This window comes from Notolabrus celidotus, chromosome 10 (assembly GCF_009762535.1).
Source record: "Notolabrus celidotus isolate fNotCel1 chromosome 10, fNotCel1.pri, whole genome shotgun sequence".
NCBI lineage: Eukaryota > Metazoa > Chordata > Actinopteri > Labriformes > Labridae > Notolabrus > Notolabrus celidotus.
This window is the reverse complement of record NC_048281.1, coordinates 16,396,874-16,414,429: the sequence shown is the minus strand read 5'-3', so window position 1 is coordinate 16,414,429 and position 17,556 is coordinate 16,396,874. Positions and strand designations below refer to the sequence as shown.

General features: G+C 39.4%; 2 protein-coding genes across 3 annotated transcripts in view; one reads left to right on the top strand and one right to left on the bottom strand.

Annotated features, from left to right (window-relative positions):
- b3galt1b (UDP-Gal:betaGlcNAc beta 1,3-galactosyltransferase, polypeptide 1b) overlaps positions 1-13,494 on the top strand; it is a 76,580-nt gene extending 63,086 nt beyond the window's left edge. Inside the window, exons 1-2 of one of the 2 annotated variants that reach the window (XM_034693297.1) lie at positions 9,515-9,570; positions 9,681-11,533. In XM_034693297.1, the coding sequence (XP_034549188.1) occupies positions 9,916-10,902 (987 nt within the window). In that variant the 5' untranslated portion in view covers positions 9,515-9,570; positions 9,681-9,915 and the 3' untranslated portion in view covers positions 10,903-11,533. Of the gene's footprint in view, positions 1-9,514; positions 9,571-9,680 lie in introns of those variants that run through there. The other variant, XM_034693298.1, reaches the window with a different exon arrangement.
- A 1,628-nt stretch (positions 13,495-15,122) lies between these two features.
- Positions 15,123-17,556, bottom strand: part of stk39 (serine threonine kinase 39) — a 35,142-nt gene continuing 32,708 nt past the window's right edge. Inside the window, exon 19 of the mRNA XM_034693631.1 lies at positions 15,123-16,618. Within this exon, the coding sequence (XP_034549522.1) occupies positions 16,544-16,618 (75 nt within the window). The 3' untranslated portion in view covers positions 15,123-16,543. The remainder of the gene's footprint in view (positions 16,619-17,556) is intronic.

The window sequence follows — 17,556 nt, the reverse complement described above, 5'->3', positions numbered from 1 at the left end:
TAGCAAAGAGTCGAGGAAATATCAAAGAAAATATAAATAACAAAGTAAATGTCACAACAGTATAGTGGGACATGAATTGAATACCAGGGCTGCTGTCAAAAGCAATGCAGCATTGCTTAGAAGAAGTGTGTTTTTTCAAAGATGATATACTGACGCCATCTGTGTTTAAAGGGAAACGTACAGAGCACAATGGTCTTTCTAGAATAAAGACAGGGTGGTGGAAAAGCTTTAAGGGCTCATTCTTGTTCCAAGCATCTACCACAATAGAGGAAAATTGCCTTTTTAAATGATTTTTTTCTTTGGTTTTGTGTTTTATAAAACAGCAACATAAACATGATTCATCAAATAGACATAGATACAGGGAAATAGAGGAAAAACACATTTGAATGGCTTTTGAAATATGCTCTCTTTTCTTGTCCAAGGTCAATGAAGTCTGTTTTAGGATTACAAGTGTTCAACAACTTGCAGCGATTTTCACATCATTTTTCAGACATAAGGCAGTCTGTCAACAGTGTTTCATATATCATTCAGTGTTTTTATTAGAATGAAAAAGAACACAATAGATGTAAACAGAATTTGAAATCAAATGTCAGAGGAGCGGAAGGAAAAAGGAGGAACCCAAGCTTTATAATGCCACCTTTATTTCACTGTAGGAGAAATATATAGAAATAGAAATATATATAATCCAGCTTCCCACTGTCTTGTAGAAAGAGAGTTGTTGAAGCAGTATTTTTATCTGTTTTAGATTATGGTGATGTGATTTATAAACATGCTGCAGCTTCAACACTAAAACCCTTGGACTCTGTTTACCACTCTGCTCTCAGATTCATCACTGGTGACAGATATGACACCCATCAATGTGTCCTGTATGAGAAGGTTGGTTGGCCCTCTCTTGAGCAAAAGAGGAACAAACACAAGCTTTTGTATGTATTTTTAAAGCGCTTGTTGGAAAGCTCCCCACCTATCTTACAGACTTGTTGGAGTGGAATTATGTATCCTACGGGACTCGCTCTTCTGATTGGCTCATTCTGAAAGTCCCTCGAGTTAACACTGAACTGGGTCGATCAGCATTTTCCATTGATGCCCCTAAATCATGGAGTACCCTCCAACAGACTTTAAAGCTGACATCCATTCCCTCTTTTGCAGAATTAAAGACTTGGATCTGGGACCACTGTGTCTCCAATTGTATCTGTTTTAATTTATATATTATTTTATGAATGACTGTGTGTGTTTGTTCGCTGTTTCTAATGTGCATGTGATCTCGAGGACATTGGAAATGAGGGAAACCTCAATGTCTTTTCGAGAATAAATAAAGGTTTTGAATTGAATATAAAACAGGGGATGTGTTTGTATCAAAACATGGTGTAGATGTACGGTCAGTGTGAAAGTAAAATGCATAGAATGTATGAAAAATAATCTTTTAAACTCAAAAGTTCCAACCCACAAGTTAAAAAAGTGTCGTCAGTGTAATGAATTAATATTTTGGCACAGTTTCCTTAATTCCTCCTCTCTATGAACCATTTAATTCAATCTAGAGATCTATTTGCTCTGAGATGTTATTGGAAAACACTTAAGAAAGCTGTCTGTAGATGGTCAGAGGGCCATAAATCAAAACATATTTTCATGTTTAGAGGAGAGCATTAAAACTCTTTCGAAAACAGCCCAAAAAACAGTCAACATAGAAGCCTAAAGAAAGAAATGTCATGTCCTGATGAATGTTGTCTTTGTGTGGTGCTCCCTACATGGGTTAACCCTGGTGCAACATAATAAATCATGCTAAATTGGGTATCTCTTGGTATTATAGGCTAATTATTTCTTCATTTCTTTCCCCTCCATGTTGTGCGTTATGTATCCTGAAGGTCCAGCACTCAGTGTGTTCCCCCATATATAGACAGTTTTATATGATACCATACTCTGCCAGTTACTGGCCCAATCTGGGCACACAGACTGGGAGATTTTATGGCAGACTCTTATGTGACATCTAGTATTATGGAGACTGATTGGAATAACAGCTCAGCAAAAGTCTGGCTGCCTGCCCGCAGGCTCTGCTTCATGCTACACTGACTGAAACACTAGCTGGAGCAGATGCATCTCTGCCTCCATATAGAAAAAGTTAACCTGAAAACCCTTTTTTTAAAAATCACACCCCAAAGGGAAAAAAAAAAGTGGTGCTTAATGCTGCAAATATGTTTTTGTTTTGCTTAAAGTTTGCTCTACAGGAACTATTCGCCAAGCTGAGGAGAGGGCAGAGAGGTTGACTGGATGTAAAAGATGACATCATGTTTCATGAATTAGTTAACTTACTTAGAGCACAGTGTTGGTTTACAAGTGACCAGTCCATGATTCTTTCACTGAACTAAGAGACAGTGATCAATCAATGGTGCGATGATGAACATGTGAATAGATGAAATATATCAGTTGGGAATTTGGGATTTGCTACTTTGATCTATAATGAGTCTAAAGAGTGCATTTGAGGGAAGTAAAGTAACCCTTGGTAACTCACTTGACATTAGAATATGCTTTTTGAATATATGTAGTCACAGGTCCTCCTCTTCCATCCAACTCACTCTCCCACCTGGTCGCTTGACCACCATGGGGTCGAGAGCCTTTAGCCGCTCGGTCCCCCCGCCTCTGAAACTCTCTCCCCCTGGACGTACAAAATTCCACCACTCCCACCACCTTCAAATCCCGCCTAAAAATCCACCTTTTCCACCAAGCATACGCACTCTAATCCATCTCTTTGGGAGTGGAATGACTTCCCCTCCCTCTTTAATTATTTCTAGTATTGTATCTATATTCTAATGTATGTATTTATTTACTGTTGAGTGTTGCTTTTATTATTGCTACGTTGTAAGGTGACCTTGGGTGTCCAGAAAGGCGCCTATAAATACAATGAATTATTATTATTATTATTATTATTATTATTAATGCTTTCAAAGGTTTGTAATAATGAGAGGGCCAACTACCATGCTCTATGAAGCTGTTCATGAGCACAGTGCTGCGCCTAGCCAAACACTTATGTCAGTATGCTAGGATGCTCACAGTAATGATGATAATATGATGATGTATATAAGCAGGCTTAAAAGGGATCATGTTCACATACCACTTTAACATGTGGACCATTACTGTAGCGGGAGGCTGGAATAGCCACCTGGTTTTAAAGCGGAGCAAATGTGGCAACCAAGCGGCATCCTCCGGTCTAAAGTCCAATGCGGAAGTGCTAAAAACTGCAGTTCATCGAGGATCCGCTTGAGGCTGGCTCCGGAAGTACCAGAAGTCACATACACATGAATGGGAAAAAGACGATATAAAACATGGTCCCATGCTGTAGTATACGTCTACAGTTGCCTTCCTCTGTTTGGGGTCAGATTGTGGTTCTTATACATAGTGCATTAGCCTGGGTTCTTCTGGACTACTTGTCATGTTTCTTTTAGTGTTTTTCCACCTCTGCATCCATCTGCACGGTTCTGAACCTCCCCCAGACAACATTCAAGAAGTTGATCCCTGCCCACTCAGATCACTGCATGTAGAGGATGGATAGTGAGAGGTGGCAGATCCTCCACAGAGGCTGAATTTGAGATGAACTGAAAACCTTGCCTAAAAAAACTAGAGCATGTAAACAGCTAAAAAAGGCCATTATATAGGACCTTTAAAACAAAGGGGAGACAGACAAAATTCCAATCTAGGGGCTCCAAATAGGGAGTCCACAAATCAATGGGTGTTGTCATGGTTGCTATGTTTACTTTGTACATGCAAAGTAGGGTGTTTGCATGCTAAATTTGATAGTAAACAAAGGGGATCAAAACAAATGCCTTTAAATTTGCATGTTTTCATCAATTGGCACAATCATCACAGCCGTTTAATTTACACAGATTGTTAGTTAATTGTCTGGTTTTACTTTGTCCATGTGAAAATATGGGACACCACTGATCAGTCATTTTGCCATTTTTCAGCCTTGTGAGTACGTAATTTATCCCTGTTCACAAAGAGTAGAAAAACAACACTCTACGTAATTTCTCTCACCTCACTTTTGCTAGCACACAGACCAGCGTGTGGTGTGCTCAGTCTGAACTAATTGATTGCACACATTCAGAAGAAGTGATACTGAGCAATGCAGTTAATCTGCCGGAGTGTGCATGCATGAGAGAGAGTCAGACAAGCTTGGAAATGTTTGTTCTGAAAAGCCACTGAGGGTTTACATTTTACAGACTGGCAGCTAAATGAAGTGTCACGTAAACATCGGCTCAGTTCTGTCTCATAAATATTTTGCTTCAGTCTGGAAAGTGAGATTTCAGAGTGACAATGTGGGACACAGTGGCTGCTTAATACCAGCTGGCCCTGGTTAGCGTGTAATTAAATGTGTGTGTATGTTCATGTACTGTTAATGCCTTGTTTCTGTTGTCACTGTATTATCAACCTCAGAGTGAACAGTCTTTGGATGTTCTCCCCTATTCCTGTGTCCTCACTCTACCTGACCCTTCTCCCTCATGGTATTAGAAAATATTGGCATTTCTCTGTATTTCCTCAGTTGTTTCATGGAATGATTGTTTGTTTCTCTAAATCCTATGAGAGCCAACAGTAATTTCACAAGAGAAGAAGTCTGATTTTATGAACAAATACACTCAGCTATTGAGTTCCTTTCCTTTGGAAAAACTCCAGAGGAAAGGATTCAGTACACAATATATTGAAGAGTAACATTATTTGTGAGACAGTTTCAGGCCAATAAACAGTTTTGCTGTGTATCCAATCTGATAGCAAATAAACAGTAAAGATGTGGCAACAGAGCACGATAAAAAAGATATATTTCTTTTAGTTCACATACATAAAAGTCCACTGCATGTGACAGATCACTTTTTCAAAGAAGGCGGCATTGTCTTCAAAGCATCCTTTGTATTTAAAGGCATATCTCTCAGTCTGACAATGTACCTTAGTGTACACTATGGGTATAGACTAGCAGGCGATTGCAGTCTTTTTATAAAATAGGCTTCAAATCATGTCATTACAGCTACATTTCAGACCCACACCAGCTTTGAAGGTGAAAACATAGAGCTGTATTGCACTATAGCCACTCTTCTCGTCTGAATAAAAAAGAAAAAGTCACTGAGAGCTTCAAAGGAAGGTATTCGTGATCTTCCTGCCATATATGCTGCTGTACTGCTCAGCCACCTGTGCCAAAACACAAACAAATGCCATTCCATTGTCCACGCTGCAGAGTACCCACTCAAAACTACAGACATGCCAATTTTCTGTCAGCTGAGTGAAAGGCAGTACAACATTTTTAAAAATCACCTCAGGGAGAAGGCTTATCATGGCACAGTGTTTCCTTTGTACCGCCATATCATGCTATCATGCCGAGAGCTGCCAAACCCACAGCTCTTTTTAGCCACAGAACAAGGGAGCATGTACACTGTAAAAACTGTTGCTTAGATTCAACTCAAAAAAAACTAAGGCAACATTTTCCAATCAATTTTTGGTAGTTTAGTGGACTTCTTTGTATTTTAAGTTGGTAAAACTCTATTATACTTTGTTTACTCAATGCTAAATAAATTAGTAGATGCTACTAGGAAAAGCCAAAAAATTAAGTTTAGCAAAGTTAAAAATGTCAGCACATTAACCACAGCAGATTTAATTATATTAAGTACCATTCCAATGAAAAATATAAAAAAAATATTTGAATTAATCCATGTAATCAAATATATTAATTTCAAACTATTCTTCCTTTCCTTTTTTACACTACTTACAATAATTAGCTAGCATTGCTATAAATAAAATGAAAGAGATATGAGAGATATACATTTGCAACATTTATTTAACTGTGTAAACATATACAACATTTATTTAACTGTGTAAACATATACAGTGACACTGAGTTGGATCCATGTGAACATAACATTTATACATTTAATAGAATAGTAGGGGTGTAATATATTTTGTAACGAAATATTTCGGTATGCACCTTTCTCTTTGAGAGATACAAATCTCACAGACCTCACGGCTGAACGTGTAAAATAATGATAATTTCATCCTGAAAATGATTTATGACCACATCAAAAACTTGCATTTATGTGAGATTGTGACTGTGAAGTTGACACTGATTGAGGATTAACTTCCATGCTGCACATCTTGCCTGCCTCACGGGTCATTTCAGACTACTGGTTTGAGACTAAATGATAATTTCCCCGAAAATAAGCATCAACAACCCAGAAATACCTGCTTACTACTTCAGTGCAAATATTTTCGGTGTTGCTAAATTAGCAACAAATTAGCAATGCTGATGAGAGTCCCAGCCACAAGAATAACGGGCAATTTATTTGAAATGCCCGACTCAAAAACGAACAAGGGGAACAATTTGGATTGTGGCAAGCACACAAAATAGGCTGCGGACAGTCATTGGCAAAAATGTGAACGGTATAACTTTAATTATTTGTTTGAGACTAGCTGTACACTGTCAGGCCTCATGGCACGCATTTTGCGAATACAACTGAGGATTCCAAGTCATGCTTTCGAAAACAGCGCAGTACATCATGTTCATTCAGAAAAAAAAAAGTTAACTTACATGTGTTTTGTGAAGTATTATCCAGCATGTAGACTCCATGAAAGATTAATGCGTTCAATCTTGGCTGGAGGACAGGAGCAAACGTTAAACGTGTCTTCGCATGTCCTCTCTTGCTGCATGTGGGCGTGTCATGTCGTTTTACTTTCGAGATGAGGCGTTAAACTGAGTTTTGTCAAATTGATTTATTGTGAAGTTAAACAAAAATCTATTAAATGCTAGAACATATCAAGTTACCAAAATATTCACACTTTTCACTTGTAGGTAACTAAAAAAAAAAAACACAAAAAGAAAAGTAAACCGATTTTTCAGAGAAGACCTACTTTTTAAAATTAAGTTATCTTGACATTACCATTGAAAGGCTTTTTACAGTTTCTTTTACCTTTTCTCTGCTTTTGGTTTGAGTTTAAAAGGGAATTTGTCAGCTCTTTGAAATGTCAACCAGTGCACAGGGATCACGCTGTGAATGTTGAATATGTTGTCAGATTGTTTTTAATGTTCAAATTTATGGACTTGACAATAAGGAATGAGCATTTCATTCAGTTTGTAAGATACTATCGATGGCTATATTTGAAATACATTTTCCTTTAAGTAGCTTCATTATTTTATGACATTGTATCAAATATTAGAATGAAGCAATGTAACAATGGGAAAGTGGTTGCTGGTAGTGATTAACATATTGAAAAAAAACTTAAGGCTGATTTATACTTCTGCGTCGAATCGACGGCGTAGCCTACGCCGTAGGTCCGCGTAGCTCCCGTACCTACGCAGAGGCCTACGCACGTAGCTGACGTGCACCTCCTCCAAAATGTAACTACGCGTAGAGCCGACGCGGACCGCAAGCTCTGTGATTGGTCCGCTCGGCGGCTTGGTCTTTCCCGCATTCACAGCACTTCCGGGATCCCGGACATCGGCCACACATCGGCCGTGTATTTCATCTCCTCCTCTCTATTCTTCATGTAATCATGTCTGTATGATAAACAGCAACATGTATCAGCTGTAGATTAACATAACACGCTCTGAATCGATGTGGAAAAGTAAACAAAGATCGTAGCAGGACCGGAAGCAGGCGACCGGCTATCAGAGAGACCACACTGCCCTCAAGCGTTTCGGAGGAGAATTGCTGCGCGACACGGACACATCGACGCAGAAGTATGTGGGCTCATGTCCGCGTCAGCCCCTGCTGCGTAGGGGCGACGCAGAAGTATAAATCAGCCTTTAGACTTTGCAGCTTTCCTTGGCTAAAAGAGGTTTTACAGAATCTTTATTTCTTGGCTGTACCCCTGTACATTACATGCTTGACATCACACAGTATAAATTAGCAGCCTCAGGAGTTGGTAGAGACCAAAACAGAGCTAAAAGAAATTGTGTGTGGGACTGAAGTTGAAGTTGTAACACCCCAAAAGATCTTTGCCTTGTCTAAGAACAACTTTTAGGTATTTGACATTCTTGTTTTTGTTTCCCTTCATTTTGTTCCACTCTCACAGAAAAAAAAAAGTTTCTTCAACAAACACTTTTTTGACGGCTGTGCTGTAGTAACCGGTAACCTTATAAATCCCCACTGTAAAGCCTGATTTATATCACACACTCATGATATACACAGTGGTAAAACTAAAAATGAACTTCAGCTTCACTACCATGGCTCAGTGGTACACTGGTTCATCCCTCAGTTAGAAGGTTGGTGGTTCAATCCCAGCCTCTGCAGACCACATGTTGAGGTATCCCTGGTCAAGATGCTGAACCCCAGATTGCTCAGATTGCATAGCCAGTTGTATGTGAATGAGTTTGAGTGGAATTAGTTTACCCTGGGTGTGTGTGTGTCATTCTGTGTAAAGTGATTGGAGTGGTTTGAAGTATAGAGTGCTACATAAGTCAGTTTATTTACCATCTAAAATTTTCTGTTTAACAACCACAACTTGAAGTACTCATTTGTTAGCTATAAAAACATGATCATATGTTATTTGATAGCTTTCACAGGTGGCAGATTTTTAGTGCTAAGCACTTACACTTTCTATTTTTTTTTTGACATTTCTAGAGTAATATTTTCATAGTTGGATTTTAACAGTTTAACCCTCCTGTTATGGTCGTTTTTCTGGAATAGCAATGATGTTCCTGGGTCAATTTTGACCCGGGGCATATTCAATTATCCAAAAGAGTCAGAACCTCAAAAAATCCCATTACACATCTTTTTTTAATCTAATTACTAACCATTTAAATCAAGATGTAGTCCATTAGTGTTCTTTAATTCTCAGATCATGGTTCAATGAGGAGAACTCACTCGTTTTTCATTTAAATTAATGTTAAAGCTTTTTTTAATGTACATTGTAAAGCCCTAAATATAAATACAATAGTTTTACATGACATAGATTATGGTGTATTTATTTTTTATTTTTTCATGAAGTGATGTTGATAAATTAACACCAAACATTTTCTGTCACATGCTGCCCATATTTTTATGCTGCATTTAGCTGGTTTGGAAGGCATATGTTGCCTAAAATAGACTTTAAAAAGGGTCAATTTGACCCGCAACACAACAGGAGGTTTACTTTGTCTTACCTTGGCCTTTTTATTGTCATATTCTCCACCAGTGACAGTGACAAGTACTTGGCCAGTTGTTACATAGTTTGCAGTCAGTCTTTGTATCATGAATTCTGTTGCAGTGGTTTTTGATATGTCTTGAACGTAGAGTAATATTTATGTGTCTGATGAAGAGTCAATTTTTTGAAACAACTGATAGCGCCACAGTCTTTTCTTAATACGTCAAAAACACCTTTTTTATTTATAAGGTATTGATTTTTTTTAATGAGTTCTCTCTGTTCTTACTCTTTCATTGTACTGAAGAAACACGTTAATATTTGAAATCGAGTTGTGGTGATTTTTGAAGCAAAATACCCACAGTGAGTTTGATGAATCAAGTTTCTTAGAGTTTTTTAACTGCACTTTACAAATAAAAGGATTCCTGGACATTTTTGTTCTCTGGTTGGACTTATTTGAGTTAACACTTCTGAATTCATTGGGTGTGAAAGAAAAACTGTGATGATCTCAGTTAATTTCTGCAAACACCAATTTTCAGTGATACATCCATATATGTAAATTAATGTTGGGTTTCTCTTTCTCTTTCTTTCAGATTTAAATGGAGAAACAGCAGTGCCACCCTGATAAATCGGACCTCCATATGATTACAAAGTGCTTTGCATTTAAACGCAAACAGCACCACTTCTCTCTAAAGTAATCCATGACTGACAATTAATGTCAGACTGCCCGCTGGAGCAGCTTCATGCTGCGTTGCTGGCTAGAACTCTGCTAATGGAAAGAAAGCCTTATAAGATCCTGCTCTTCAAAATACACCTAAATGCAGCATAATGCCTTCAAAAGTGTCATGTTTATACTTGTTGACAGTGGTTTGCTGGGCGAGCGCTCTGTGGTACTTGAGTCTATCTCGCCCGACAACTAATTATGTTGGCCACATGTCCGTGCCTCTACGCAAGCCTGTGAAACCCCCCAAAAACATCACCTTCACCAACATCCGCACCCGCCCCCTTAACCCACATGCCTTTGAGTTCGTCATCAGTGAGGCCAAGAAGTGTGAAAGTGTCACACCCTTCCTGGTCATCCTCATCAGTACCACGCACAAAGAGTTCGATGCCCGGCAGGCCATCAGGGAGACCTGGGGGGACGAGAGCACCTTCACCGACAACCGCATCCTCACCATCTTTCTGCTGGGCAAGAACACAGATCCCGTCCTCAACCAGATGGTGGAGCAGGAGAGCCAGATCTTTCATGACATTGTGGTGGAGAATTTTATAGATTCGTACCACAACCTCACCTTAAAGACCATTATGGGCATGCGCTGGGTGGCAACCTTCTGTCCTCAAGCGCAGTACATCATGAAAACAGACAGCGACATCTTTGTTAACATGGACAATCTTCTCTTCAAGCTCCTCAAACCCACCACCAAGCCCAGGAGGAGATACTTCACCGGCTATGTCATAAATGGAGGCCCCATTAGAGACATGCGCAGTAAATGGTACATGTCCAGAGACTTGTATCCTGAAAGTAGATACCCGCCTTTCTGCTCGGGCACAGGCTATGTGTTCTCTGCAGACGTAGCGGAACTCATCTATAAGACTTCTTTACACACAAGACTGTTGCACCTGGAGGATGTTTACGTGGGACTGTGTTTGCGTAAGCTAGGTATACACCCGTATCAGAACAGTGGGTTTAATCACTGGAAGATGGCTTACAGTCTGTGCAGGTACAGACGAGTTATCACCGTGCACCAGATCTCCCCTGAGGAGATGCATCGCATTTGGAATGACATGTCCAGCAAGAAGCACCTGAGATGTTAGAGGATAAGGACCTCTGAACAAAAAACGTTCTCTTTTCTTTTGCCTTTTCTCTCCTTTAAAAAAAATCACCTCACTTAGTAATGTAAAACATCGAGGGCTGCTTTAAGTCTAAATTTAATAATGACTGTATCTTAAGTTGGACGACACATCTACAACTCCTCATGCACAAAAGTGAAGCCAAAATTTCCCTGACATCTTGCTGTAGTGACTTCATTGGAGCCAACTCTTGGTAGTGATTGGCTGGTGAAGCCACAGATTTGATGTCTTGCCCCTTCTGCTACCCAAACTATAGACTGTATGAAACACGGACATGACCTCAGGCACCCATTGGTTACTGGGGAGGTGTTATGGAGAAATTCTGACTCCAACTAACTTCCAGCCAATCTTAAATCTGGCAAAGAGGCAGAGTTGAGGCTATAGCCTGACAACTTACCTGTCTATGGAGCTACAGGTTTTGCACTTTTGCATTGGCTCTCTTATTCAACACCAGGGGTAGCTGTTTGCCCAAAAATACATATTTAACCTAATGATAAAGAGGCAAAAGCAATTACGGTTGATACAGTCTTCAGAAGGACAGCTTCTTGTCGTGGTTTGAAGCAGACACTTGCAGTTAGGGTTACTTTAAAGGTGACATATCATGCAAAATTGACTTTTTAATGGTTCTCTACCTGAAATATGTGCCCCTGGCATGTCTATAAACCCCCCGAAAATGAAAAAAACACATTCTGCCCCTGTTTTGATTTCTCCACCTTTCTGTAAATGTGTGCTGAAACAAGCCGGAGGGGGCGTGGTCAGACAGCTCATTCTCATTTAAAGGCACAGACACAGAAAACAGCCTGTTCTGAGCAGGGCTGAAAAAAAGGGGTTTACAGGCATGCCAAAATCTGATTTCAACGTGTTTTTTAGAGCAATAAACTTTAAAGACATGTTTTGGGGACCTATTAGACCAATATATTTTGACACCTTTAAAGGCAATAGTTTGTGTAATGTTCATTATGTCTCCTCCTGCCTTACCTCCTAACACAGCAGGAGCACTGTTGGTCAACAAAGCTGTCAATCATGACATTACACCCCCTTTTGAAAGCCCAAAAATGTATTTGGTATGCATTTTGCTTTTAAAGTTTTGACCAATATCCCACCTGTTAACATTAAAGAGGTGGGCTTTATGACCTGTACTGCAGCAAGCCACCATGGGCATTGAAAATGTTTTGGCCTCACTTTGGGGGAACCGTCGTGTCATCTGCCTTTTTATACAGTCTTTGCTATTTCATGACAGCTGTTTCATTCAATTCTATATGCGTCTATCTCTGCTGATTACACTTGATGATTGTTAACGCCTGCATGAGGCTTGTACAGCGTGTATTCTTCTCATACATCATTCTAATGTGGTGTTACTGAAACTCATTCTTCCTCATGGACTCTTAACATAAGCGGTCTATTCTTTACAAGCATAAAGTCAATCAGCGTTAAGCATTATGATGTGTGGCCTAACAGAAAGTACTGACTTTAGCTCAAGCCCTCACGGCGGAAACCTTCAGTCCCGCTAAAGTGTCCTTGAGAAAGACACTAAATCTGTACCAGCTGCACGGCTGCTGACTCAGCACCCTGATCTTCCTGCAGAAGTGCAAGCCTAAAGGGAATTTCTATGCTGTAATCAATGAAGCATTAAATTACAGTAAAATATCTGTGATAGTATACATTTAGGAAGCTGTTATTTGGAAATGAAACAAATTTTCTTGAACACAGAGAGGGAAAGTTTATCGAACCAACAGGTTGTGTGTGGAGATTAAATCTAGCCCAAGCTGCTCCTCCTTAATTGTATTTACACAGTCAGATATATAAAGCTAAAATGAATGAACCACAGTTCTCTAGCATTAGGTTTAATAAAGACACATAGTTGACTTTGCTGGATGATCTCATTTTCTTACAAATTTGCCTGATGTTTTTGTTTACACACATTTCACTGCCTATGAAAATGTATTTTGTTTTCAATCTAACATTTCCGACATATTTATACTTGTGGTAAATGTGTTTCTCAGCTACCAGCTCTTCATTACTCCAGCTGCTGCTCTTTTTTTTTATGTAGGCAGTAAGTCGGCATCTATTTCAGACCATCAACTCCTCCACACATTAGAGAAATACAGCATCACAACGTGCAAGTCTGAGTTGAAGTGTAGCTAAGACCATTACAGACTGGATGTATTATCATATGTATCTTGCATATCAGTAATTACTGAAGCACTGCTACTGACATCACGGGGAAATCATTGTGTGTCTCAGAAATTGTGGCTTTCATGGCCAAATGTTTTCTTTTTCTCAGAAGTTTTGTAGTATTATAAGCTAATGTGACATTAACTGTGAAAGCATCTATCCCGCAAGGGGTTGTTGTTATATATTGTATGTTTTTTATATTAAAAAACAAATACTTGAATAATTAAAGTTATATAACTGCTTTTACTTGTTGCCTGTTTTGGGTTCTCTGTTACAGATCTCCAGAGGGTTATGCTTGGTTTATGTGAGGTTTCTTTTATGTTTTGTTTTCATTGTTTTTGTAATTAAAGAGCAGGGTCTCTTATAGTGCTGGCATAAGGATTCCTTAAAGCTCCTGTGAGGAGAGACTTCTTTTATTTGTGTCAACTTTTCATCCCCCTGTGAACAAAGCAGCATCTTTTACATCCTTGCTGAGTTTGCCCTATATATGCTTTCTGGCAGAAAAAAAGACATCTCATCCTGCCTTCTTTTAACAGTATCAGTCACTGTGAGTGTTCATATGGAAAACAAAAAAAAGGCTGTTTTTGTTATTTTATTGAACATTTGGTATCATAAACTAATAAAAACAGCCTACAGATACATTAAACCATAAAAAAGAGACAAATAAAACATAAAAATTAGATAAAGAATATATAATAATTACATTAAGTATAAGAATTCAGGAGTTCAGGGAAACGTTATTTGGGTTGTTGTTGAAGTATCTGATATTTAACCACATGAGATAAACCAAAGCTTGATCCATAAGGCAACTGGACTGGTAGAAATTCTTGAAGACATTTCACCTCTCCTCCGAAAGGCTTCTTCATTTCTGACCAAGTGGCAACCTCCGGTCTCATACTATGAAGCCCATGCAGAAGTGTTATAAACTGCAATTCCGTCAGACAACTCACGTTTACTTAATAAGTTTATTGCAGCATTCAGTATTGTGTTTGGCGTGTGGGCTCCGAATTTCATTACTCCTCGTAGATTATTTAAATGCAGACATTAGGAGCAATGAGATAGGACTAACCCCCCCGGAGCCCGCAGGTGGAAGCCGGGGAGGAGGTGGGGACAAACTTCACACAGCACTGAGCAGAACAGCAGGAGCACTGCAAGGAGAGGCAGAGACAGGGAGGCTTGCCGTTTAAATAGACCGCCGAATGAGGATGTTGAGATCAGCTGATGGAGAGGTGGTGACGTGTCAGTATGATGAGCGCGGCTCGAGTTGTCTGCCTGAACTAGCTTGCAGGCGGCGCTCCATTTCATCAAGAATTTGCTTGAGGCTGGCTGCAGAAACACCGGAAACCACATAGACCCCAGTTCAAAAAAGACGATCTTTACAGCATTAATAAACATGTTTACAGCCTGGTTCAAGAAATGGTTTGGCCCTACGTAGCTAATTTCTCTATTGGCACACACTGTACTGTAATTTTTTTCTAAAGCGACGGTTCAGAAGATATTAAGATTACGAGTTTTTGCCCAAATAAGGACATGACTGACTTGACTCCCGGACGGGAACACATAGCTGTTGGCTAGGAGGCTCAAACTCCGCCTCTTTACGTCACGCTCTGCCTGGTTGAGTTCCACATTTCAAATATGGCTGCCTTCGTCGATTGGCTTCTAAACAGCGCTCAGGAACAGATGAGTGACGTCACGGATACTACATCCATATTTCATATATTCTATGGTTCTGACCAGCCGTTCGGAGGAGAGGTGAAACGTCTTCAAGAATTTCTACCAGTCCAGTTGCCTTACGGATCAAGCTTTGGATTACCATGACCTGGATGACTGAGAACCTTCACAGACACATGAGATAAAGTCCTTACATTTGGAGAGAAAACAAGTTACACTTTATAATTCAGATCATATTGAGCTATAAACCCACTTCCTATTTTCAGACCAGGTCAATAAATCTGTATAAGTTTCACTAAGTATGACACTGTAAGCTCAGAGTGAATACACCACACCTCTTTTAAATAATAGCAATTCTTTATTGTTGCTCCTCATCATAAATTTGACATCAGCTGATTACAAGGGGAACAGGGGATAATATGCTGAAATGGTTCACATACTGTACATAAACAAAACACAATAAATTACTTCATAATAAAGAATTTATTAGAAGTTAATATTTCTCATCTCAATACTTGAAAATAATTAAGAGCTACTGGACTTGTTTGGACAAACAGATGGCTCGTCACTCTTTCAATAGTTGCCTTTTGGTTTCATCCTCAGATGCATTGTCATACAGTACATTTTAGAAACTATCGTAATTTTTGGAAACAAAAGGTTTTGTAGTGCAGCAGGACAGAGCGAAAAAATGAAACTGTTGTTGTTTTTGAATATTAACCTGGCATCTGAGTACAACCAGAGCAAATTACAGGATTACAGGTTGTGTTATGTTTTATCATTGTCTCCAGGGGGCTAAGCATCTGCTTGCCGTGTGCGCACACTCAGCCCAAAAGTGCATTGTAGCTTGTCTCTTTGAGTTAACATACTTAAATTGTGTCGTTGCTGGGGGGTAATACATTTGTGAAATGGTCTTCAGCAGGTTCTGCTCTTTATGTGGTCTCGCTCATTCACTACTTTCTTAGGCACAGAGAAATGAACAAGGCACCTCTAACTTTTTGAAGCATTAGCACGGTCAAGAGCAGCAAATTATACACAGTAGCATCCTGGTCTCTTTTTTTCTGCACAATCAAAGCTAATGGTCCCCTTCTGGTCCATGTTAAACAGGTTGTTGACACAGAAATAAAATTCAGTCTGGTTTTAGACATTCATCATGTTATGAAAATGTGCTTTTTTCCATGAATTAAGTAAATCTTACATTCTGACAAAGACCTCAGGGAAACATCACAGATGAGTGAGTTTGTGAGAGGTGAGAAAAAGAAAATGTGTTTTCAATCTGGCAACAAAATAAAACACCTTATCATTTCATAAATAATGAAAATTTTGGTATAGCAAAGTGAAGAAAAGTCAAAGATAAAGTGTAAGAACAAAAATGAGAAAGAGAAAAAAAATAAATATAACATTCAAAGCTACATCTTAATCATCTCATGTCTCCACCTGAGTACATCTTTAGGTTCCTGGGCTTTATCCTGATCCCTGTTTGTGCGCTGGGCAGTGGAATGTTGGTAAGGTCAAAGGTCAGGGGGACAGGGAGCATTAAGGAGGAGGGGGGGGGGGGGCGGTGGCAGAGCTTGGCATCAGCAGAGGTGAGAGGGAGTGAAGCAGGAGGAGGAGGAGGGGGTCTTTAAGGAGTGTGTTGGGAGAGAAGATGCAGGAAGTGTTGCTGTGTTCCTCAGTCTGTCTGTCTGCCCTGAACTGTCTCTCTCTCTCTCTCTCTCTCTCTCTCTCCCACGTCTCACCTGCTTCAGGCATGAAGAGAACATCAGCTAACACTCAGCTGTGCAAAGCCGATCAGCTTCACCTCGTCTGGGATCTCTGTGTCGTCGCAGCTGGAAGCCTGCGATGAGACGAAGACGTTAAGAGGGTCAAAGGGTCTGTTTCACATCCTGACACTCTCGATTTAACGACACAACTAATCCTGCTAAAATCTGTGTAACAGCTGCAGTCTAACACACCGGATTAATCAGGGGGTTGAAAGTGCTGCACGTAAGTCAGCTGGTTGTTTTATAACATGATGGAGTTTTTTTAAACTGCTGCATGTGATTTTAAGAAACTCTGAAAACAAAGAAGGTTTTTAACTGGTCCTAATAGCTGCCATTCCCTTACGCAAGTTATTCCTCTGTGTATTACTATCTAATGAAAATATGAATCAACCAAACCACTGCACTGACGGACAAGCTCTGATAAACAGAACCACTGTAGTTTCATTTAAGACAATCCCAAGTAAACTCTCCTGCTCACCAGAGCACCAAGTGTATATTACTCCCCAGAGGAACATAGTCCCCAAACAATTAAACGATCAGCTCCAGTTACAGTTCAATCAAATAGGTGTTCAGTTATTTTTTCTCACATACAGCTTCAGAAAATGTTAAGAGACCCTTCCAAAACAGATTTAGTCACTGATTCTATGATACTATATGTGTTTGAGTAAAATGAATATTTTTGCTTTAGTGTATACAACATTCCTCTGAACTTCCACACTTCCTAGTGTTATATTCTTATTTGGGCTTTTTATTTGCAAAAAAAAATAGGGATGCACCGATCCTTCTTTTTAGGTCCCAATACCGATACCTGGGCTTTGGTATCTACCGATACCGATACTAGCCGATCTGATCCCGGTATTGATTTAACAATCTCTATTCCTTAATGTGAGGATAGAATCATGTTTTGGCAACTTCAGGCTTTTCTGACTTTGTAAACCAAAATAAAATGAACATTTTTAAACTGACAGTATCATTATTCAAGAGATTATAAATATGTACCAGCAGTTTGGTG